This window comes from Heloderma suspectum, chromosome 9 (genome assembly GCF_057233095.1).
Source record: "Heloderma suspectum isolate Gila_16-S chromosome 9, 16-S_ref, whole genome shotgun sequence".
Classification (NCBI taxonomy): domain Eukaryota; kingdom Metazoa; phylum Chordata; class Lepidosauria; order Squamata; family Helodermatidae; genus Heloderma; species Heloderma suspectum.
Window position 1 is genome coordinate 41,395,420 of NC_139466.1, and position 25,967 is coordinate 41,421,386.

General features: G+C 43.7%; 1 protein-coding gene across 4 annotated transcripts in view; it reads right to left on the minus strand.

Moving 5' to 3' along the window:
• ABCB7 (ATP binding cassette subfamily B member 7) overlaps nucleotides 1-25,967 on the minus strand; it is a 79,104-nt gene that overhangs the window by 33,359 nt on the left and 19,778 nt on the right. For 2 of the 4 annotated variants that reach the window (XM_084814198.1, XM_084814199.1), the window contains 3 exons: nucleotides 18,241-18,318; nucleotides 13,633-13,719; nucleotides 7,806-7,925 (listed from right to left, as the gene is read on the minus strand). In XM_084814198.1, coding sequence (XP_084670324.1) covers nucleotides 7,806-7,925; nucleotides 13,633-13,719; nucleotides 18,241-18,318 — 285 coding nt within the window. Of the gene's footprint in view, nucleotides 1-6,549; nucleotides 6,751-7,805; nucleotides 7,926-13,632; nucleotides 13,720-18,240; nucleotides 18,319-25,967 lie in introns of those variants that run through there. The other 2 variants (XM_084814200.1, XM_084814201.1) reach the window with 2 other exon arrangements.

The window sequence follows — 25,967 nt, forward strand, 5'->3', positions numbered from 1 at the left end:
TGCTGCAGATTCCCATAAGTCCCTCTGCAGCCATTTTACTTTTCAAAAACAGGCTACATGGTATGATTTAAGCTACACTTAGAATAGCTGTGGTTTCTAAATTTCTAAAGCTAAGAGGCTGTAGCCCCCTTCAAGGATCCATCTCAACCGGCAATTACATTAATTGGCACCACTATGATTTTGGAAGAGAATTCCCTTTCCCTCCAATGTAGCTCTACCTTTAAAAGTGTTTAAATGAAATTTAAAACTGGTCTCTCACTCCAAGAGGATAAAAACATGAATCAGAATGAGGCAGCATAATATCATTCATAACCAGTTTGTGTTCCCATCATCCTCCACCCCTCCCTGTTCAAAACAAAAGTGACGGTTCCATTGCATTTTACCCCCTGTGAGTGATGTATTAGATACTAAAAGAAGTCCTTCATGGCTAGGCTCCAGAGAGCCACTTTAGGCATACCCAGAAAGTCTTGCATGCGCCCAGTAGGATTTCTTTTACACTATTTCTTCTTTGAACAGCACCCCCCCTCCCCAAATGCCATAACAGAAATTGCTTTTGAAACTCCCCTCTGTTTCCAGAGCAGTTTGCCAGGCAGCTTGGAGAGCTGCTGTTCAAGAAATACAGACTCAAAGCCTCCTTGGGAAAGCAAAACTAGAGTGAGGTTCTTTGGGCCATGGCCAACGCTTACATTAAAAATAGGGTTTCTAGAATAGAGTACTATCCTAATGCTCAAGCATTAGAATACTGAAGCTAAAACTCCAAGCCTAACACAATGGCAGAAGTCTGTGGTATTATCTAAGTTATGGGTGCATGTGCACGTACACACACACACACACACAATACCATAAATTAGATTTGTTAATCACTGATACAGAATGGTATAACAGGAACCTAAAACTCGACATTTGGATAATTTTACTCTGACCAGAATAAAGGGTAGGGAAAAGCAAGTGTAGCTTTAACACACCCTTTGTTGGTATTGCAGATAAACCGCTGCCCTGCCCTGTAGCACTGCAAGGCAGAAAAATACAGTACAGTACACAAGCAGGGAGTCTTGCTGTGCCCACTATTGCAAGCTTGTGTCAGGCACGTCAGTGTTTTCACAGCCAGACTACCTGGGTAGAAAAGGAGAGCAGCTCACACACCTTGCTCCATGCCCGCTCCTCGGTGAGCAGTAAGGAACATAGGAAGCTGCCCTATATAGGAGTCTACCCAAGTACTGGCAACACTGACTGGTAGCGCCTCACCAGGGCTTCAGTCAGGATTCTTTCTTAACCGCACCTGGAGATGCTGGGGACTGAACTTGGGACCTTTTGTATGTGGAGCAGGTGCTCTGCCACTTGAGCTACAGTCCTTTCCATTGCATGGTAATGGCTATTAAGTTCTTGCATCTCCAGAACAGATGCACTTGAGCAATTCATTACATACAAGTCTTGAATTCTATGTATTTCTCTTTCCTGCTAATTCCAACATATATACACATAAATGCACGCTTTTTGTTTTCTCAAATGCGGCTTCTCTTCTGTTTTAGTTCTCATAGGTCACAGATACGTTGGTCTAAATCCAGCAAGTGCACATGCAGGGATCCAAAGTTTTTAAAGCCAATATTTTGTAGCACAGGTCCTAAAACCCAATGGAAGTTTTAACACATTGTTAATTCATCTGGAAGTGTGTGTGTGTGGTGGGGGAGGAAGAGGCAAATGGAAAACAATTTTTATTAGGTTAGATGCATATCACCTGCGCACATATTAGGGTCCTGCTGAGTTTAAATTTTTGGGTTTTTCGATACCCATTTTTTCAGTTTAGAAGAAAAAGAACTGAGAAGCTTAAGAATGCCTGGAGATAACTGGGGTTAGATAAGCATCTTCACTATGGTTTTAAAAGCTCAGTGTTTTGAGACTCACTATCCACTTACTATGGATTTGCAAAAGCTCTAAATTTGTGTTAAAAGCAGCTGCACATATAATTGGCCTGCAGTAATGTTACAATGTCAGGCACAAAGGAGTGGCGCAGTGTGGCGCAGTGGAAGGTTGGGAGGGAAGAAAACAAGACTCAAATTCCTCTTCAGCTGTGAAGGAAACTGGGCATATTTTGCTGGACCAGTGCAAATGTAATACTCTCAATGCTTTTACTTATGGTTAAGGGATCTGGCTGCAGGACCACGTGCTCCCTCGCCACCAGTGCAGGCTGCCCATGGCCAAGACAAATCAGGTCTTACTGTTAACCAGGTTTTGAAGCTGGTTAACAGTACGATTAAGGACAGTACTGACATAAGGGAAGGGGGAGGCAACAGTACACGAACCGACAGTTAAGAAAGCAAAAGCATTACTTTTGTACCGACCCTGGTAATGTGAGAAACTGCTTTGAGCTCCCAGAAAGAGGGGTGGATACAAATGTAATAACTGCATAAATGAAAACACCATGAGCAGAGGTCTAGTAGCTGCAGCACAAAATGCTGTCAGATCCCTACTGCTAGAGACAGCTAGAGTAGTGGCAGGTAGGAAGATGAGTGGAGCTTTCTGGCTTCTTGGGACGTGGCCCTAGCAGTGGCTGCAGGAAAAGAAAGCCAGTAGATTTTTCATTAAAAGACCATCCCCTAAGGGTTCATAAGGCTGACTCGAGCTAAATGAGTTTAGATATTGCATTGACATATCCCCTGTTGATTAGGTAGATAAGAAGCACTCGCGAGGCAGGCATATTATCCATTTTAAAGTTCCCCTGGCGTTCAACATGCACGCTTTGCATTTTCAGCTAGTTCCCCTCCCAAATGTAGAAAAGTAACAGTTGGCAGCAACGCAGATACTGCGGAAGATGTGCCCGAGTCATAAATAATGGATTCTCAGCCCATGAGCAAAAGGCGAAAAGACTGCAAACGTGACAGGAGGTGACAGCAGCTCCTATCAAACATGTGAATTCAATCCAGCCTACTGTGGATATATGCAGCTTGATCCACAGCCCAGCAGAAGGGAAGAGCTTAAGCCAATTTAGACCACCAATGTTATCTCTGTGCAATTCCAAGTGCTTCAAGCTTAAATAAAACATAGGTGGGGCTGTTACTATTGCCAGCAATACGGCCATGGTTTTGGGAGAAAGGAAGTTTATAAACAATGCTTAGATCAGCCTTCCCTCAAACTTGTGCCCTCCAGATGTTCTGGGACTGCAACTCCAATAAGCCTTGGCCACTGGCCATGCTGGAGGGGGCTGATGGGAGCTGCAGTCCCAAGCACCTGGAGGCTGTTTAAAAATTTACCTCTTTGTACCTTCCACACAACAACACATCCATGGGGGAGGGATGCTTTCCCCTAGTTTGTGGTAATTGCACGTTACTCAGTACCTATGTAAAGCACAAAGCGACTGCTGAAATGAAACTTCACCTGCCCACCCCTTCTCCCCTACCATGTGCATTGCTGCATTTACTCCAATGGAGTTATTTTGTTCAAAATCGCTGAACACCAGTGCTTGAGTGCATGGCAATATTTTAATTTAAAGAGTTTAACAGACTACCCCTAAATTCCCCCTGATGAAAAGCTGCTCTGCTTCCTCCCAGTCCTAAGAGAAGACAGCCATCTCCAGTCCTAGCACACCTACTCCATTCCTGCTGTTGCTGCCATGACGAAGGGTGTTTGAAAAAAGAAGACAATGGTATGTTATCTGCACACACAAGCACTGGAATACATAGCGCTACTTCAATTAAAGTAGAAGAAACTGACAAGGACCTCCTCCCTCATCCAATGCAGTTTGGGGAAGCCTCTTCATTGCAGAGGTGAAATGGACAAGGGTTTCCCCCTGAAAACTCTGTAATGGTGGAGAGAGGGGGCAGCAAAGGTAATGCAGTGGGGTGATGGGCAGGTAAAGATGTATCTTCACCCACACCTGCCAGCCATGTCAAAAAGCACAGCCTTAAACCAGGTGAGAAAAGTAGAACTAGTCGGTTCACATTGCATCTGAAAGCTCTCTGCTGCTACTGCAATGGAAAAATGCTAAAAATGGCTATACTATAAACTAGCACTTCCAAGAACATGATAACAGTAAAATGACAACTAGAATGCAATGACAGGAAATAAAGTTGCCTCGATTCTCACAGGAGTAGCTTCCTTCCATACAGGTTCAACATTAATCAGTCTGCAATAGTAACCAATTTAATTCGAGATGCCAAGCCTCAGCTGGAGGTGGTGTTTGAGCTGCCCCTTGTTCATACTGTTCAAGTGAGGTGTTTGGTGCTATTACAAAAATTAAGAACATTTACAACTGGGACCTGCAACAAAATGTTGCAGTGTGGAGTGCTCCTGTTCATGGCTGGATGGCATCCTACCCTCTTCCAGGATATTCCATTCCATTCCATTCCATTCCATTCCCCATCCCTCTGGTTTTCAGTCTGCACCCTCCTGTAGTCATCATTCCATGCTCATTGAGCATGCTCATTCTTCACTGTGTTACTTTTGGGTGGTTTCCTACACTGAGGTCCCATCCCCCCCACCCCCGCAAAGATATTTTGAACTTCTGCAATATTTCTCCAAGCCTGCTGGGAACTCCTCTCTTGTTTGTGGACGGTGCTGTTTGACTATGTAAGAACCAACACTTGAGGTTCTTCTTAGCCTGCCCCAACTTGATGCCCTCCAGATATTTTGGACTACAACTCCCAGCATTCCTGACCATTGGCCATGCTGGCTGGGGCTGATGGGACTTGGTGCAAAACATGTGGAGGGCACCAAGCTGGGGAATACTGGCATATATGATTGAATACCAATAAGCACCATGGAGAATACAGACACATTCTTTGCTGAGAGAGTTTATAGTCTATGTGAGAGGCAAAAGGGTGGCAGGAAAAGATTGAGCAGAGAGAAGGGGATGCCTAGCCAATTTTCACACTAAGTAGGAGACACATTTAAAAAGAGAAGTTAAAGGATGGTTCGAAAGTATTTGCACAGAGATTCTGAAATGCAGTGCAGAGAACACATGACAGATGCTTGCTGATATGCCCAGCAGAATTTGGCCTGGATTATCATATGCTCTCTGTACATAGCTGGACACAGAACAGAATCCAAAGAACTATATAAGCATTGCTCACCTTTCCCAAAGCAACCTGTTAAATCACTTTTGAAAGCACTTTTAAAAGCAGTTGTTGATACAGGAGAAAGAGGGGACAGACAGACTGACAGACGATAGACAATAATAGACTCTCTCTCTCTCTCCTCATCAAGATCTAAACCCACTCAATCCAGTTTCATGCCTGGTTATGAAACAGTCACAACCTTAGTGGATGACTTACACTTAAAACTGGACAGGGGAGAACATCCCTCTTGGCTCCGTTGGCTTGCAGTGGCTTTTGCTGCCACTGAAAATGGTATTCTTCTAGGTTGTTTGCCTAGCATGGCATCTAGAAGTGGTGCGCTGTCGTGGCTCCAGTCCTTCCTGAAGGAGTGATCTCATAAGGAGAATGGAGATCAGTGGACACCTTTATCATTGACTTATGGTGTCCCTCAAAGAGCCATCTTGTCACCTGTACTGTTTGCCATCTACATGAAGCTGCTGGAAGATTCTAGGCTTCACTCCTGCATGCTGAGGTAGTGGCCGTGGCCAGCAGCGGTTTTTCTGAGCTTATGCTGGTGTGCCAGTTACATCAGTCCTAGAAAGGACAGTTCTGGCCATGGTGACACATACCTTAGCTACATATTACTGCATGGGGCTGCCTCTGAACAAGGTCCAGAAATCTTAGCTGGTCCAGAATGCAGCAGCTCGAGTGTTGTCCGAAGCCAGTTCTTGGGAGCATGCAACTCTTTTATTACAATAATTGTACTGGCTTCTGGTCTCTTTTCAGGTACACTTTACCTTTTAAATCGCTAAATTGCTCAAGACTGGAATATCTAACTGTCTTCCATGAGCCTGTCTGTTCATTATTATCTACCAAAAATGCTATTTTCTATGCTCCATTGGCAGATGATGTAGAGAGCCTTCTCTGTGGCCTAGGCTGCAGAACTCCCTATGTATGGAGGCTCATCTTACACTCCCTCTGATGGGTCTGCTGCTATCTTGCAGGAAAAAAAATCCTTTTTCAGTAGGCTTAGGCCTACTGAGCTGGTTCTTTTGCTGATCTGCTGGAGAATAAATTTTTGTTTATTTTATCTGCTATAGTCTTATCTTAACTTGTTATTTTGTTATTGTTGGTTTTTTTTTAATACACTGAGTAGATTGTTTTTAAATGGGAAGACAAGGTATAAAAATTTAATAATATTAAATAACACCAATGTAAAAAAACCTCATTCAGCTACCAGGAACGCCTAGCATGAGCCAAAGCAGCTCTTTAGATCTTGACTATAATATCTGACTAGGAACTGCAAGAAGTTACACTTGAAGGCAAGCAATCATCAAGCCAAACACACTGAGAACCAAAATGTTGCCTGTTCCACTCACTGTTCAGCTAAAATAAAATAAATGGCCTCTCTTAGAAGTGTTCTCTTTTTATCATCTCTATGCCTCCTCCTTGCACCCTCCTCCCCCTTTCTTAACAAGGCAAATCTGCTGAACATAGATAAGAGAATGTTTGGTTCAACCTGGTTTAGCACTGAAGGTTATTTCTCACCAACACAGACTTTCTTCCCAGTAAAATATTCTCTTTTGGATGGAATTTAACACAGCTGCAGATTCATTTCAGCACTGTGGATCACAATTGCGGTATGCACTAGTTTGAGCCACTGGATTCAAATTCAAATTAGTAGTTGGCAATTTGTGTGTCCCATTAGTCAAAAATAAATCTGTATGTAGAAAAGCAGAGGGAAAACCAAAAAAAACAGGTTTGCTCTTCATGTATTACTCTAAATTCTTGCAGAAGTCTTTCAGGATAACCACTGAATACAACACCAATATATATTATGAAGCTGTTCCCTCAAAAGACGATCACCATGAATCAACACTTTTAGGCTTATTTTATTTCTTTATATTTCTGTACTATCCAATCCTAAAGAGTTATAGGGTAATTCATCATTATAAAGCCTGAGGGACATCAAAATAGAACCTACCAAATACCACCAAGATTAAAATTGCAAGTATTTCCCACCTCTGAAATCTAATTTCAATCCCAGTTAGTGAACGCCTGAGTAAATGAAGGCTCTACAGCAAAGGATGCTTTGACAGACTCCAAGGGAAGAGGATGCAAAAACGTTGCCAGAATACTCTCTCCCAGGGCTGATTAAAATGGGAAAACATGGAGGCCACCCACATGTAGCAAGCCTTTTGTCCATAGTGTGCCACTAAGCAGAGAAGTGACATATTAACTGTGCATATTATCCGCATGCTCATCTAAATGGGAGTATGCAATTTCACAGGGAAAAGATGACTTCTCCTGTGGCAGACAGTTCTTGGTGGATAGCTTGCCACAAAGAAGCAGCCACTATGTGGCTACCTGTTTATGTGACTTTGAAAAAGCCACTGAATCACATATGAATCACTTTCTCCAGGCCTCCCCACCTGAAGTGTGAAGACCCTCCCACTGGAAGCAATTAAGCGTTACATTGGAACCAACACTGACTGAAGCTAAAATGCAGTTAAGGCTAAGCAAGGCAGAATTTATGTACAAGAAAGATGGGGGTGGGGGTTGCTGCTGGAGGGACAGAGCATGCAATCCTGTTCAACGTGGTCACGCCTCTGAGAGTGTTACATGAGGACAAACCCTCAGTGTCTCATAGTCAGTCACTGAGATCATGATGGAATGCAAGGAAATGCCATCTTTCAAGATACAGAAATGGAGCCATTTCTAGCACTTACTGTAAAAGCCTTGTCCCCTGTTTCAACACAGTGGAACAGCTCTTACCTTTGCACCTGCTAACAATCCTAGTGATATGGCAACTCTGGCACGCAGGTCAGGTCTATCTTTGGGCCACACGTAGGAGAGCATCGCTTTGATGATCTTTGTGCCATCTATTTCTTTCAACTGTGGAAACAAAACACTGCATTACAGAAGATAACCCAAATACATTTCACAAAAATGATGGCTGCAGAATTTCAACCCAGAGATACAAGTTACTTTCAGATTCCAACAGTTGTTTAAGGAAGAAAAATATGCAGCACAAACTGAGATTCTTTCAAAGGGTACACAGTAATGTCAAGCCTAAGACCAAGAAAATTGTTCTAGGTGGTTTAATTGTGTGTAAAATGTCACCACTTCTTTTTAACAGAATGGCTCTGAAGTTGGGTAATCATGCATTATGAGGCGGTTTAACAGCCAAGTGAAGAACTATAGCTTCTCTCATAAATTGAAAGACTGTCCTGTCCTGTGTTATTAATTCTTTGTTTTAAAGCTCAAACGAATCAAACACAGCTGCGACCGTTCTTCTGTCATTTCATGAGTGTTTCTATATTGTCAGGTAAACTCAAAAGATAGCCAAGTATTTTTATATTCAAGTATAAAAACCAGCAACAGCCTTATATTCCAAAGCTAATACCACACATCATAGCATTGTTTATCATTTCAGACCCTCCCTATGTGTTCCCATACCACAAAAATGTAAATGACATCTATAGCAGTTGTGAACTGTAAGAAGCAGAGCAGATGTTATATTAGCTGGCCAATCAATGGGATTTAGGAATCAGTCAACAAGATCACACACCCTCCTCCTGCCTTTCCCATATTGCACAGAAAGCTGAGAGTGTTCCAAACCAAACTTTTAGAATCTAAGATTAATCCTGGGAATGTTCCAGGTTTGACTAAACAAGGAATAAAGTCAAACATCAAATCAGAGTAAGTGGGTACAGGAAGAGAATGTGAGATGAGATGAGATAAGCATTTGATCCCATGACCCATCCTTGATCCCTCAACTGATGCTAGTGGCCAGCAAGCATTATTGCTGGACTGGGCCCAAGGAAGAAATCAAAATGCAGGCTGTTCAGGTGCATCTTTGGGCAGTGGGATGTCTGCTCCACCTCCAAACCATAGCTAGAAACCACGAGCAGAAGCAGGCTTCTAACGACAGACTGATAGCACACAACACTAACAATAGCTATCAACAAAAAAGAAGGGGGAGAGAACACCTGGGTGAAGTAGAAAGCAGAAGAGCCTGTGGTGTGCTCTCAACAAGGCAGCATTGAACATGGCTGTGATGAGATGCTTGCAGCTATCAAAAAATCTAAGCAGCCATGCCTCTCCTGCACTGAAGTCTCTTTCATTTCAGGACAATATACACTTGCAGATTCCAGTCAATTAAAAAAAGCAGGCAGCATACAAAAATAGTGTGTCCTTTGCAAGTGGGATACTTAAGAATAATATTTAGCATTCAGCTTTTTAGGTACGCAAAAGTGCTTCATATACATTATTTAAGTAATTCATTTCTCTTTCCTCAATTTCAAGGAAAATAAAACACTCAGTTTTGATAAAATACCACCAGGCCGCAACTGAGAGGGATTTCAAACGATTATATTCAAATATTATTTATTATGTGTCCTGTGTCCATCCTTTGGCACAAACAAATCCTGAAAAAACTAACACAAAACACTAGACATTGAGTATTTTACTGGTAGCAAATCAGATTTCATAGACGAACTTCTAAGCTCTCACGGCAAACGCTTAATGGTTGCAACTCTCCAGAAACCCTATAGCTGGTGGCAATTACTGTAGCTATAGGCTCTATATGCAATTCAAAGAACAGTCAAAAGCTAATAACTATAACCGTGTCAGAGATCGATACAACTTGGTTTTCCCATTGCAATCTCTACTGCTCAAAATACAGAGTAAGGGGCTCAAATGATTCCTGGTGTAAACCATCCCAGGCAATCAAAGACAAGGGTTCTAGAAAAAAACCCAAGTGAATGCACGCATGCAGAGATTTAGTCCAACCTTGAAATCTTTGTTGGTACATCCATGCTACGTAGTTCAAGGCCTATCAAATCCAAGAATCAAAACCTAGGTTCAAGAGTAAGTCCAAAGTAAACCTACATATTGCAGAGATTTCTATGACCATAGCTTTCACTTTGGTATCTCCACACTACATGGGTCAAGGCACAGAAATATCCAAGAGTCAGGATCAGTTCAAGCCAGCAGGCCCTCTGGGCTATTGAAGACAAAGATACATAATCCATAGCAAACAAGAATTCAAGGTCTATTAAAAGTATAGCAACATGTTCTATGGTGGGTTCTTAATGATTCACAGATCAAACAGGCTTCAGGTAGAATAGACTAAATCCAAGTGAGAAGTGTTTCTCACAGCTCAGAAGGAGGGAAACCACAAACATCAAGGGGTACAGGCAGTAAACTACGTACGATAAAAGATGAACATTAAAGACAATGCTCCCAGCAAAGACTCCCAGCCTGGAAATCAGCTTAAAAGCAAGGGTGGGGCTGCAACAACACTCCTCTTAATGATGCAATTGACATGGGAAGCTAGCCCATAAACGAGATGTACACCAAACAGGGCGTTTCTATTCTGCCTTCTTGAGCTGATGTATCAACCTGTGTCACTCCTCTGAAAACCGCCCTGCCTCTTCTGCTAGTTTCACATGGAGAGGCTATTAGTTGTCTTAACTATAGGCTTGATATTCAAAGTCGACCTCTAGCAGCTGGACGGGAGAGACTCACTCCCCTTCCGCTAGTTTATCTGAGAAAACTGACAGAGATACACTCACATTTCTTCTGACATTTCACGGGCTGATTAGGCCCAAACCAGCCCCCGCCTCCTCTTGCCATTATGCAAATAACTAGGCATAGCCAAACTGTTAGGGCCTGGGCTTCTCACTACTGAACTGGGCTCCAAACCCTTCTGGACCTCTTCTGATCAGACTCTGAATGTAAACTATACAGCTCACTGCCATAGGAGCCCAACATCATGTATTTATTTTTTATTTTTTATATTTTATATTTTTAATCCACTCAGTAATCAGTGTCTCCTCTGATTATATTCAAGTACAGTAGAAGAAAAATTGCAGGCCTAGATGTAAGAAAGCAGTAAAATCCAGATTCCGTTTACTATATTCTCTCCCACACCCCGCCCTACCTCCATCAGAGGCAGCCAAAGTGTTAAGATATACTTAAGGATGTTGACAATCTAAAGTATTTGAGAGCAGTACCATTATAAGTACCTTTTATATATATATCCTTCAGAAGGTGCATATTCTCTACTGACAACTTATAAGTCTCAAGTGGGTACAAAATAAATTTCTTCTTATCCCTCAACTCTAAAGAATGGGAGAAGAGTGATAGCATACGCAGAAATCTTTCCCTTTTAGGTACACATGCATAGACAGTCTCACATTTCAAGCAGATGGAAGAGATGTTTGAGCACCATTAATGATTTGAAAGAAAGGAGAACTGGTGCCCAGTTAACATGAAAGCTACTTGGAGTTGTTCAAATTATATATTGCTATTAGCTTGTCACAATTCCTAGAGAAAAGCTATTTGAAAAAGCAAGGAGGAAACAGTTACAAACAAGGAATTGAATCTGGCTTTGGTTACAAGGCAACACAGATAATGCAGAAAGGAGTTACAAAGCAGCACATAGACTGCCATGAACAATGAAGGAGGGCAAGGAGAAGATCAAGGTAAAGAATCTGTAAAAAATACATATTAGAGAAGAAGTCCACATGAACTGAATCAGGATACAAAGGTAGAAAGGTGTGAAAGCTGATGTAAAAGTCACACAAATCCATTAAGAGTGGCTTCCACACAAAAAGGTAATGGTATATTCTTTCCTCCACATTTAAAGTACGCTTAAAAAATGATATTTCTATGTATGAGTAGAGAACAGAAGTAATTCTAGTTTAACTAGAAAAATCAAAGATACCAAAGAAAAATCTGAATCAAGTCAGTGGTTTTATTCATTTTCAGGGCATATTTAACAGCTGTTCTGTGGCTAGCATAGCTGGACCCAATCCAGTGGCAGCCTTTCAGCATTCCTGCAGCAGAGAAGCTTTGTAAGAAGTGATGCTAATAATGCTTTTTAGTCTGGCATGCACCACCTGCAAAGCAAGAGCGCTTAAGGTAGCTTTTGCATTTGTTTGAAAGATACACACACACACACACACACACACACTGTACCACTTACAAAAACTCACTAATACTGCTATCTATGAACACATACCTGGGAGTAAGCCACTGAATACAGTGGGACTTACTTCCATGTAATCATACATAGGATTGAGCTGCATGTGTTAGACAACTAATGATAATAAAAATGGGAAGTCAGCATTTCCTTCTTTGTCCCAGAATGCTAGATGCAATGGGACATTTGCAACAACTACTTGTAACTAATTAATTTAAGGAGCAATTCTATGGCCCCTAGACAGAATCAAGGAAAGCCATGTAGCAGTCTTTAATAATTCCACTCACCATGGCAGACATGACAAGTTGCCAGCCTTCCTCCCAACTTTGAAGCTGCAGAGAAGGTCAGAGATCCTACTGGCATTGCATGGGGATTCCTCCACCTTCCCCACTCCACAGTTGGGAGAAAGGCTGGGGGTTGTTCAGCAGCTGTGCAGCCGAGGCATCTGAAGAACCTTGGCCATGCAGGGCCAAACTGGCAACCCTCTTACATACTGGTCTTTCCTGCAGGAAAGGTGGGTTGAGGGTTGGATGCTATTGCCTAAAGGTGCTCACCTGGCCATCTTCAAGAAGCTCTGCCAGAATAGCCACTCTCCCTACCCATTCTTCCCTTGTTGGCAGGGCAGGAGGCTGCTCAAGGGGTGGGTGTGAGAGAAGAGCATTGGAATCTAGCAACTGCAATTTTTGACTTCACCAGCAGCTGTAGACTCCTGCCACTTGGGTTTCTCCCTCCCCCAATCTTCTTACTGTTCCTTGCATATAGACACCTATATCAATTGCCTTACTAGGATCGTTTCAGTTGGTTGGGGACTAGAGGCTACCTCTGGCAGAAAGTAGCGAACTCAGAGGCTTGTGATGAACTGAAATGTAGTTCTGTATGTGCCTGGATTTAAGCATCCACAGGAGTAACAACATCTAAAGCTTAGGTGACAGGCATTTATTTATTTATTTATTTATTTGTGAAGTATTTTTGAACTGCCTTTCAAGACAGTTTACAAAATAAAACCATAAAATAAAAATATAAAATGCAGTTAACCAAAACAGCATTTTTCATCCTCATTCCCCCGACCCCACCACTGCCTTTAAGAAAGAATCTTATGCATATTATGTATTTTCACTTATTGCCAACTGCCTTGGAGGCCTATTATCAGGCAAACATTTTAATTAAATAAATAAAAAAGGCTATGCCCCTGAGGATCAGGACTGTCATTATGTAATCAAGGATGCCGGGAGAGAGGAAGAGGCGTTAATGTCTAATGGAGAAGCCAGTTCTGTCAATTGTTTCATGTCTCATAAAAACTGCTGGTCACACTCATTAAAAAAACTCCCACTGGACACCTTCTGCCTAGGGCAGAGTCCTTTCAAATCATAGGAGGATACATTGGTTTTAGTGGCTTCGTTCTTGCTTCAAAACAATAATCTGAACCATCTTATGCAGATGAGGATGTACTTTTGGTCAAACTGGTTTAGAGAAACTAGAAAAGAAATATGGGGAAAATGCCAGCAGAATTCACCCCTACCCCCGAAACAGATAAAGGACAAACTGTGTGGACATTTGTTTATATTGTGCTGCTATGCAGAAACATAAATGTGCGTCAACAGCAATATTTACCCCATCCTTTGGATCTGAATGGAGTCCTCCACCTGCATGTCCATGCCAGCATGTTCTTTTATCAATCTGAGACCACCCCTGAAGATCCTGTGCAAGGAAGAACACAGCAAACATGGACTTCAACCATTATAGATGCTACAGTGAAACAGATTCCAGTGAGTTTTGCCAGTGTGTTAAGGAGGGTTTCATTTAGCTCTGCTTTCATTGAAAAGGCTCGGGCTACTGTGAAGCACAATGTAGTCTGGAAAAACTGTATTTTTAGAAATACAGTAACAAATCCCCATGAAAAAAAGGCTAGTGGTCTGGCAGCGGATCTTCACTAAAAGCTCCTTCACACATTAAGTATTGCCCTCATGGAAAATGTTTCTGCTTAGGAGGCAACATGAACCCTGTGTGGAGATTACTACATGTGATAATCACACACATAAGTGTGTAATGTTTTAAACACTCATGATAGTTATAAACCAAACTCAAGGCTGCCTACAACAATATGAAATTGAAAGTAGTGTAATTAAATACACCTAACAACAACAACCAATTCAAGAAGAGCACATCTACAATACAAAGATCTTTTTCACCAACAGCAGAATTTTCCAAAAACCAAATGTCCTCTGAAAGAGATGCATCTGCATTCCCTTGGAAAGGCAGAAAGCAAGAGAAGCTCTGGAGCTTATCTGGGGAGCTTTATGTCAGCCTCAAGTCAGTCACATTTAAGATCCTGCTCCTTGCTGCAGATATCCTCACCTCACACTCTGAAGGAACATGGAGCAGAGCCCAGTCCATAGACTACAAACCGTGGCAGGACTCATATGAGTTAAAGCAGTCCCTGAGATTTGTGGGTCGTAGGCTGCGAAGGTCTCTTTAAAAAAAGGTAAGCACTAGCACCTTGAATTGGTTCCATAAATTGCAGCTGGCTGGAAAATGTGACTAGCTGTAGCTTTCTGGCACATGTAAACCAACCAATTTTACCACCGCGTGAGTAAAATGCACGCATGGACAATCGTCATGCCCTTTTGTGACACAGCTTGCCATGATGAACGAATATATCATTTATTTATTTATTTATTTACACCTGAGATCTTCCGTTTTCAAGTAAGAAGAGAATGCTGCATTTAGAATGTCACTTTTCAAAGTGCAGCTAGGCTTTAATCAAAATGCTTAACATCTCTATTATGTTCGAACACCAAGAGCAATTTGGCAAGCATCATAACAACAATGTAAAGCACTTATACAGACCTTAAGAAATGCTTACAAGTGCCATAGAAAGCATTAATTCACTGCAATTCTTTGCAGAAAACATCATTGCTTCTGCTTTGAAGAATGGGAGCTAGGAGGTTATAGTGAAAGAAGCTCTATAAAGAAAAATAATCTAACGTGCCTTGAATAAATTTTCCATCAGAGATCACAAAATGCATAATATGTGAACTATATCACACCTGGGCCAAATTAATGTTGTTTGGATGCAAGTAGGTATTTTGATATTTGCATTTCTAAAAATGAAGCCACCACTCCCAATTGTAATTATTGGTGGTGCGAGGGAGGGTGTTATATACTAAATTACATTAAAATATCCTACCTACATTTCTGATTCTAAAATTCCAGTGTCTAACTTAGGTTGTGATCATGCTTGAGGTACTTGTTCTATACAGATACTATACGCCAGCCTTCCTCAACCTGGTGCCCTCCAGATGTGTTGGACTATAACTCCCATCACCCACAGCCACCATGTTCAACAGCTATGGAGGATGGGGTTGATGGGAGTTATAGGCCAACACATCTGGAGGGCACCAGGTTGGGGGAGCCTGCTGTAACCACTTGATAATAGTATGATGTCAGCATCATGCAGATTTTAAAATTATTTATGGCATTTATGTAGGACGCCCACCATGATCTCTGGGCAGCTCACAAATGAAAAGACCATAAAGAAGGTACCAGAGGAGCTTCTCTGGGGGGCGTGCTAGGATTCAGGCAACCTGGTTCCCTCCAGATATTTTGAACTTCAACTCCCATATGCCCCAGCCAACATGCTAAATCAGCGGGGATTCTGGGAGTTGTAGTCCAAAGCATCCAGAGGGCAGCAGGTTGCTTACCCCTGTTTGTCTTGTTAGGGAAGGAAAGTCTGCTGTCTGAGGTGAATGTGCCATCATGGCAGCCATTTAGTTCTAGGAGAAGCCAGACGTTTAACTTGCTCTATTTGTGACAATGAGCAAGCCTTGAGAGATTTACGCTTACCCTCAAGTGTGCTATTGCTCCTGATGTTCAGTTCTGACATTATGGACACTCAGTATCCCAGACTGATTTGGATTTTGCAAGAAGGTGGAAAGAGCTCACACTCTCTCATTTGGTGAGCCCACCTCCCTCCATTAGTCTTTTTATCATTTTCATACACACGTTGTAACTATAGACTGAGAACACTAGTCATCTTGTCTTCTGCTTAAAGCGCACTGACAACAAAAATCCACAAGCATACATCAAGTTGCTTTCTCTAACTGGAATCCACATCAGAAAGATCAGTAGTTTCTAATCTGAGGGCTATATGGAGCTGCAGTTATATGTGTCGAAAGTATAAATAAGCTGTAGTTGCTGAATGCTATAGGTTTCCTTACATAAAGACCATCAGCTTAAATACTTGATATTTAATATAAAATATTAATATTAAGAGCATTGAACAATGAAAGGGAACCCCCCCTTGTATTTTAAAATACTAATTAAGTAGTCTCTAGTAATTATGAAAGAAAATGGATCATAAACATTCCCTACTTCCCCCCAATATTTCCACCTGTGCACATGACTCTTGCCCTTTTGGCTTTTAACAAAGAGTAGGTAGGGATTGTCCAGCTTTGTCAACAAAGTGGTTCAGTGGAAAGTGAAAGGTACTCTGCATGTGCTCAGGACAGCATTACTATATTCCGGCTGGCTAGTGGAAATAATTGTTGTCTTATCAAGCCTGAACATAAGAAAAGCCATATTGGATCAGACAAAGAAAGGGTCCATATAGTCCAGCCTTTCATTTAAGTGGCCAGCCAGCTGCCTGTGGGAAGCCTACAAACAGGACATGAGCGCAGTACCCTTGGGCACAATTTGTTGGCCCCTGATAAAGCATTATAGAACTAACACTAAAAAAGTAAAAGAAAACTACTGGGTGGGGTCACTCCCAACAGGGAGTAACCCTCTTAGCAGAAAGCTGTAACTGGGTACAGTATGTTTTCCTTTCTCTTCCTGTTCTAAATTTTGTTAAAGAATGCCATGGTACCATCTTCTGTCTATAATCAGAACCAGGACCAGGTCCGCAGCCTGGGGGTCATTTTGGACTCCCAGCTGTCCATGGAGGCTCAGGTGTCAGCTGTGAGCCGGACAGCGCTGTATCAACTCCATCTGATACGGCGGCTGCGCCCCTACCTTCCCGACCATCTGCTCCCATCGGTAGTACATGCCCTGGTCTCCTCTCGTTTAGACTACTGTAATGCGCTCTATGTGGGGTTACCCTTGAAGACGGTTCGGAAGCTGCAGCTGGTACAGAACGCGGCAGCTCGCCTGATTAAAGGCAGCCGCCGGCGAGATCACATCACTCCAGTGCTGAAGGAGTTGCACTGGTTACCAGTTGTTTTCCGGGCCAAATTCAAGGTGTTGGTTTTGAACTTTAAAACCCTATATGGTTCCGGCCCAGCCTATCTTAAGGAGCGCCTCCAGCAACACCAGACAGGCCGCTTAAGAAGATCAGCCTCGGATGGCCTTCTCTCTGTCCCATCAGCCAGGACAGCTAGACTGGTGGGGACGAGGGAGAGGGCCTTTTCTGTGGTGGCCCCCACTCTGTGGAACTCCCTCCCTAGGGAACTCCGTCATGCCCCCTCTTTAATGAGCTTCCGTCGTGCATTAAAAACGTGGTTGTTCAGGCAGGCATTTGGGGTGGGTTAGGGTATTTAAAAAAATATGTTTATGGTAAAATTTTATTGTTTTAAATTGTTTTATGGTGGGTTGTACATCGCCCAGGGTGGCTGGGTGACCAGTCAGATGGGCGATTAATAAATTTAATAAATAAATAAATAAATAAATAAATAAATAAATAAATAATCGTCTTGAATATATTTGCTTTTTGCTAATAAATGTTTTAAAACATAACCTGGTTTTATGTGCATTTATTTATGAAACAACTGTGCTGGCTATGAGTCCAAGAGTGAATCATGGGCTGTGAACCTTATTCCCGTCTACTAGGCAGGGTTGCAGGGACCTGTTCTAATGGGAACACTGTTATTTAAGTTTTAAAAGCTCAAATAGAAATTTGAACTGAATTATTCCCTACATTGCCTACTCCAACATGAACCTGTACTCAGGTCATCCTGTAAGTAAGGTGGTGGTGGCACAACAGGAGAGGGGGCCTTCTTGGTGGTGGTGCTGATTTATGGAATGCTCTCCCCAGTGAAGATTGCCTATTATTTTTATTTATAGAGCACCAGCAATTTGAATGGTGCTTACAGAGTACAAGGGGACATGTCTCTTCCCAGAGAAATGTTGCTTCTTACATTATAAAAGGAAAGTTAGAGATTAAGCGAGATGCATTTTTCTCCACCAGCAGAACTACAGGAGGAAGAAAAGAGTGCTCAATCCTACCTTTGTAGCATCCAATAGCTGCCTTGAATAGCATCTTCCTGAACTCTGCCATGTGAGTCTGTTTAATATTGGTGGAATCTGAAAAGAAGAAAAGTGAGACTGGGGTAATTAAGAGCACAAAGTCCATGATCAGAGAACACTTCAACGATTTCATGTATACATGCCTGGCATTCTCAAAGACCATTTGTTTCTGAAAAGCAACAAAAGATAATATGGAGAATGGTGGGGAGCAGGTGTAAGATGCCTCCAACTATTTAAAATGCTAAATGGCAATGAACCTTCCCCTTCCCACCCTGTGTTCTCACAAGACTTGTGTTCCTTCTGAAACCTTTTCATTTTCCTTTTCATGTTCCTTTTCATTTTCTGAAAGCCCCACATCTCTTCCAACTTAATATTTTCTTCTCAGTTGGCATGTGCATTAATCTGAGATAACTTCAGTTCTTCTGTTGCACATTTTCATGTTCTCTTTATATTTGCTATGATCTTAATATAGTCCCTCAGTCCTGGTTTTCAGTGAGTTTTTCATTTAGAAGACCAGACGAACTCACGGAGGTTGTGCCCCAAGATAGTGCCATCATAGGCTGGGATAAGGTTCTTTGCCACTTCAGACAAAAGGGTTGTCTGGTAGACCCTAAGAAAAGCTATCTACTGAGACTATTCAAGGCTATTCAAAATGTTGGTCCCACCGAGACCAGAGCTGGAAAAATACCAAATATCTGATGCTGGAGAACTCTCTCACATCCAGCTTCTGAGCCTCTTTCTTTTCTGGGCTAATCAAGTCCACCTCTTTTAATCTGTGCCGTAAGAGAAGATGGGGGGGAGGGGCTAAATAAGAAATTTCACAATTAGTAAGAATGCAATCTTATATTGCTTATAGCTTACTAAGTAGCAACCACCAGCTCTCCAACAATTTGTGACCATTTTGGGATTTCCAGTTTGAAATCCTAAGCCTTTACCATTGTTGCCAAAGGCAGCACAAAGGAGAGGGTACCTTAAAACACAGAAAAAACATGGACAAAATCAATGGAACCAATAGAAAGTGGGTAAATGTTAGTAACAGAAAATATATATAGAACCCCATTTTAATGAAACAGCTGGTCATTATAGATATGGTCAGTGAGCTGGTTTCCCACGAAGTCCGGAGTTTATTTTGTAATCCTGTCGACGACGACAACAATAATAATAATGCTTTGGGATCCTTTACCAACTGTAATTCTACTTATGTTGTATATATGATTATCTATCTGATTATGTATCTATGCCCAAAATTATACGCTGGATACACCACTAGGATAACTTAAATCGAGGATAACTCCACACACTTCCTGGAGTACCACTGTACACCCTCTGATGTTTTGGTTTTGGTTTTGTGTGTGCGCGCGCGCTTTGAAATAGGTTCAATTTATTTATTTATTTATTAAATTTATTAATCGCCCATCTGACTGGTCACCCAGCCACTCTGGGCGATGTACAACCCACCATAAACAATTTAAAACAGTAAAATTTTACCATAATTTTTTTTTTAAAAAATACCCTAACCCACCCCAAATGCCTGCCTGAACAACCATGTTTTTAATGCACGACGGAAGCTCATTAAAGAGGGGGCATGACGGAGTTCCCTAGGGAGGGAGTTCCACAGAGTGGGGGCCACCACAGAGAAGGCCCTCTCCCTCGTCCCCACTAGTCTAGCTGTCCTGGCTGATGGGACAGAGAGAAGGCCATCCGAGGCTGATCTTGTTAAGCGGCCTGTCTGGTGTTGCTGGAGGCGCTCCTTAAGATAGGCTGGGCCGGAACCATATAGGGTTTTAAAGGTCAAAACCAACACCTTGAATTTGGCCCGGAAAACAACTGGTAACCAGTGCAACTCCTTCAGCACTGGAGTGATGTGATCTCGCCGGCGGCTGCCTTTAATCAGGCGAGCCGCCGCGTTCTGTACCAGCTGCAGTTTCCGAACCGTCTTCAAGGGTAACCCCACGTAGAGCGCATTACAGTAGTCTAAACGAGAGGAGACCAGGGCATGTACTACCGATGGGAACAGATGGTCGGGAAGGTAGGGGCGCAGCCGCCGTATCAGATGGAGTTGATACAGCGCTGTCCGGCTCACAGCTGACACCTGAGCCTCCATGGACAGCTGGGAGTCCAAAATGACCCCCAGGCTGCGGACCTGGTCTTTCAAGGGTAGCTGTACCCCATTCAACACCAGGTCAACATCCCCCAGCTTCCTCTTGTCTCCCACCAAAAGTACCTCGGTCTTGTCAGGGTTGAGCTTCAGCTTATTCCTCCCCATCCAGCCACTCACCGTCTCCAGACATTTGGACAGGGATTCTACGGCCAACCTTGGTGAAGATTTGAATGAGAGGTAGAGCTGAGTGTCATCCGCATATTGATGACACTGCACCCCAAACCTCCTGATGATAGCCCCCACTGGCTTCACATAGATGTTAAATAGCATCGGGGAGAGGATGGAACCCTGTGGCACCCCACAAGTAAGTGGCCACGGGTCCGAAACCTCCTCTCCCAGTGCTACCCTCTGGTACCTGCCAGAGAGGAAGGACTGGAACCACCGCAATACAGTGTTTCCAATGCCCAACCCCTCCAGGCGGTCCAGGAGGATACCGTGGTCAACGGTATCAAAAGCCGCTGAGAGGTCGAGGAGAACAAGGAAGGAGCATTCACCCCTATCCAGAGCCCTCCTCATATCATCCACCAAGGCGACCAAGGCCGTTTCTGTCCCATGCCCAGGCCTGAAGCCCGACTGAAATGGGTCTAGATAATCAGTTTCTTCCAAGTGTGCCTTCAACTGCACCGCCACCACCCGCTCAATCACCTTGCCCAAAAATGGCAGATTTGAGACTGGGCGAAAGTTGTTCAGAACTTGAGGATCCAAGGAGGGCTTCTTTAAGAGCGGTCTTATCACTGCCTCCTTGAGGGCTGATGGCATCACTCCCTCCTCAAGGGAGGCGTTCACCACTGCCTTGATCCCCTCACCCAGTCTCTCTCTGCAGCTCATAATGAGCCAAGATGGGCAAGGATCAAGTAAGCAGGTGGTTGGCCTTACAGATGAAAGCACCTTGTCCACTTCATCAGGAGGAAGAAGCTGGAACCGATCCCACAAAACCGGTTTGCCACAGGCCGCCTCTTGCTCACTAACTGTATCCACAGCGTGCAGAGTAACACACCTAATCTGATCAATTTTATCTGCAAAGTGCCTTGCCAAAGCCTCACAGGAGGCCTTAGAATGCTCCAGTGGTTCCGGAGCCACAGGACCGACCAGGCTCCGGACCACTTGGAACAGCCTCCTGGGGCAGCACTCTGCAGACGCGATGGAGGCAGCATAATATTCCTTTTTTGCTGCCTTCACCGCCACGTGATAGGCTGAAGATATAGCTCTAGCCCGTGTCTGATCATCTTTGGAGCGAGACTTCCGCCACCGGCGCTCTAGCCGTCTCACCTCCTGTTTCAGAGCTCGTAACCACGGATTGAACCATGGTGCAGTCCGAGCCCTGTTCAGGGGGAGAGGGCGTTTCGGAGCCACCCGATCTAATGCCCCAGTGATTGCGGCATTCCAGCCACCCACCAGGGTCTCGACCGAGTGGCCGTTGGCATGCCCCAGAGAATCCCCAAGCGCGTTCAGGAATCCATTTGGATCCATAAGACGCCTGGGGCGGACCATTTTAATGGGTCCTCCACCCCTGCGGAGGGGTTGTGGAACCGAGAAGTCCAACATCACCAGATAGTGATCTGACCATGACAAGGGGGTGGTGGATATACCCCCGACTTCCAGATCACTCCCCACTTCTCCAGAAACAAACACAAGGTCTAGTGCATGACCGGCTACATGGGTGGGCCCAGTTAGAATATGGTGCAGCTCCCAGGAGGCCATGGTCTCCATGAAGTCCCGAGGTGCTCCTGTGAGGATGGCCTCCGAATGTACGTTGAAGTCCCCCAACACCAGTAAGTTAGGGGACTGCACACGCACATCAGAGACCACCTCAAGCACCTCGGCCAGGGAGTCAGTCGTGCAGCGGGGTGGACGGTACACGAGCAGAATCCCCAGACTGCCCTTCGGGCCCAACCTCCAGTACATGCACTCAACAACCTTGGTCTCCCGGAGAGGGGGTCTGGTGAAGACCAAGGGCTCTCGGTAGATAACAGCCACTCCCCCTCCCCGATCCCCAGCCCTCGGCTGCTGTGCATACGAAAATCCAGCTGGACACATGGCTGCAAGGGTTGGAGCAGCAGCCTCGGCCAGCCAGGTCTCCGTAATACATGCCAGGTCTGCACCCTCATCCAGGATCATGTCATGGATGAGGGAGGTTTTCTGGGTAACAGACCTGGCATTGCAGAGCAGCAAACGAAGGCCAGAAGATGGGGTCACGCCTCCCCCAGCCATCCTTTGGCTCTGGACAGGCCCGGAGCAGGGGACAGATACTACACATCTCTCCCTCGTTCCCCTTAGCTGGCATGGCCTGCCCCTAGCGCTTCAACAAATCCCTTTCAAAAGATTGCCTTCGGATTAACTATTTGCTCAGTGGGAAGTATTTTAGACACATAAATGTGATGTCTCCTATAGGACTGAATGACAAAACGGATTATCAGTGCTTTTAATAATTACCTATATGTTTTCCTGACCTGGAAAATTAGTTTTTTCATGTGAAAGAGCTATCTTTGCCATTTAAAAAGCTTGTGGGTTTACTCATGAGCAATTAGTCTTCTCATATGTAAGTAGCTAATGATAAAATGTTTGCTGTTGCTTTTAGTCTTTGGATCATGGACAGACAGCTGATTTTAATTGCCCTATATAAATAACAGAGGCAACTTGTGGCCCTCCAGATGTTTTGGCCTACAAATCTCATCAGCCCTAGCCAGCATAGATAATGGTGAAGGGTCATGGGACCTGTAGGCCAAAACATCTGGAGGGCCACAAGCTGCCCAACTTTATTGTTGTTGTTTATTCGGTCAGTTGCTTCCAACTCTTTGTGACTTCATGGACCAGCCCGCACCAGAGCTTCCTGTTGGCCGTCGCCACACCCAGCTCCCCCGAGGTCGAGTCCGTCACCTCCAGAATATCATCCATCCATCTTGCCCATGGTCGGCCCCTCTTCCTTTTGCCTTCCACGTTCCCTAGCATCAGCATCTTCTCCAGGGTATCCTGTCTTCTCATCATATGGCCAAAGTACTTCAGTTTTGCCTTTAATATCATTCCCTCAAGTGAGCAGCCTGGCTTTCTTTCCTGGAGTATGGAATGGTTTGATCTTCTCGCTGTCCAAGGAACTCTCAGAATTTTCCTCCAGCACCACAGTTCAAACGCATCTGTCTTCCTTTGCTCAGCCTTCCTTATGGTCCAGCTCTCGCAGCCATAGGTTACTACGGGGAATACCATTGCTTTAACTATGCGGACCTTTGTTGTCAGTGTGATGTCTCCGCTCTTCACTATTTTATCAAGATTTGTCATTGCTGTCCTCCCAAGAAGTAAACATCTTCTGATTTCCTGGCTGCAGTCAGCGTCTGCAGTAATCTTTGCACCTAGAAAGACAAAGTCTGTTACTGCCTCCACGTTTTGTCCCTCTATTTGCCAGTTCTCAATCAAGCTGGTTGCCATAATCTTGGGTTTTTTGAGGTTGAACTGCAACCCAGCTTTTGCACTTTCTTCTTTTACCTTCATCATGAGGTTCCTCAGCTCCTCCTCGCTTTCAGCCATCAAAGAGGTATCATCTGCATATCAGAGATCGTTAATGTTTCTTCCAGCCATTTTAACTCCAGCCTGGGCTTCATCAAGCCCAGCACGTTGCATGGTGTGTTCTGCGTACAGGTTGAATAGGTAGGGTGAGAGTATACAACCCTGCCGAACTCCTTTCCCAATCTTAAACCAGTCCGTTGTTCCGTGGTCTGTTCTTACTGTTGCTACTTGGTCGTTATACAGATTCCTCAGGAGGCAGACAAGATGACTTGGTATCCCCATACCACCAAGAACTTGCCACAATTTGTGATGATCCACACAGTCAAAGGCTTTAGAATAGTCAATAAAACAGAAATAGATGTTTTTCTGAAACTCCCTGGCTTTCTCCATTATACAGCGGATATTGGCAATTTGGTCTCTAGTTCCTCTGCCTTTTCTAAACCCAGCTTATACATCTGGCAGTTCTCGTTCCATGAATTGCTGGAGTTTACCTTGCAAGATCTTGAGCATTACCTTACTGGCATGTGAAATAAGTGCCACTGTGCGATAGTTTGAACATTCTTTGGTGCTTCCCTTTTTTGGTATGGGGATATAAGTTGATTTTTTCCAATCTGTTGGCCATTCTTGTGTTTTCCAAATTTGCTGGCATATGGCATGCATCACCTTGACAGATTTTAATCTTGCAGATCTTGCAAGATTTTAAACAGTTCAGCTGGGATACCGTCATCTCCTGCTGCCTTGTTATTAGCAATGCTTCTTAAGGCCCATTCAACCTCACTCTTCAAGATGTCTGGCTCTAGCTCACTGACCACACCGTCAAATCTATCCCCGATATTATACTTCCTATACAGATCTTCCGTAATTCTTGCCAGCTTTTCTTGATCTCTTCTGCTTCTGTTAGGGCCTTGCCATCTTTGTTTTTGATCATACCCATTTTTGCCTGGAATTTACCTCCGATGTTTCTGATTTTCTGGAAGAGGTCTCTTGGCCTTCCTGTTCTGTTATCTTCTTCCACTTCCGCACATTGCTTGTTTAAAAATAATTCCTTATCTCTTCTGGCTAACCTCTGGAATTTTGCATTGAATTGGGCATATCTTCCCCTAGCACTGTTGCCTTTTGCTTTCCTTCTTTCTTGGGCTGCTTCCAGTGTCTCAGCAGACAGCCAACTTGCCTTCTTGGTTTTCTTTTTCTTTGGGACGTTTTTTGTTGCCGCCTCCTGAACAATGTTGCGAACTTCTGTCCCTAGTTCTTCCGGGACCCTATCTACTAAATCTAGTCCCTTAAATCTATTCTTCACCTCCACTGCATATTCATGAGGAATATTTGTGAGCTCATATCTGACTGATCTGTGGGTCTTCCCTATTCTCTTCAGTCTGATTCTAAATTGTACAATAAGAAGTTTGTGATCTGAACTACAATCAGCTCCATGTCTTGTTTTTACCAACTGCATAGATGTCCGCCACCTTTGGCTAAAAAGGATGTAGTCAATCTGATTTCGGTGTCAACCGTCTGGTGAAGTCCATGTATAAAGTTGTCTCTTAGGTTGTTGGAGAGAGTGTTTGTTATGCACAGTGAGTTGTCTTGGCAAAATTCTATCAGCCTATGTCCTGCTTCATTTTGTTCTCCCAGACCATGCTTGCCTGTAATTCCAGGTGTCGTTTGCCTACCCACCTTAGATTATTAATTAGGAAGGCTATTCCATTTCTTCTGTGGTCCTCTTGTCCACAGTAGTAGATCTGGTGGTCATTTGATGTGAAGTGGCCCATTCCAGTCCATTTCAGTTCACTGACACCCAAAATGTCTATATTTAATCTTGACATCTCCCCAATAACCACATCCAATTTGCCCTGGCTCATAGATCTTACATTCCAGGTTCCTATGGTGTGTTGATCTTTAGAACATCGGATTCGTCATTCACCACCAGCACCATCGGCTGCTAGCCATCCTTTTGGCTTTGAGCTAGCTGCGTCATCACATCTGGGGCTAGTTGAACTTATCCTCTGTTCCTCCCCAGTAGCATTTTGACCATCTTCCGACCTGGGAGTCC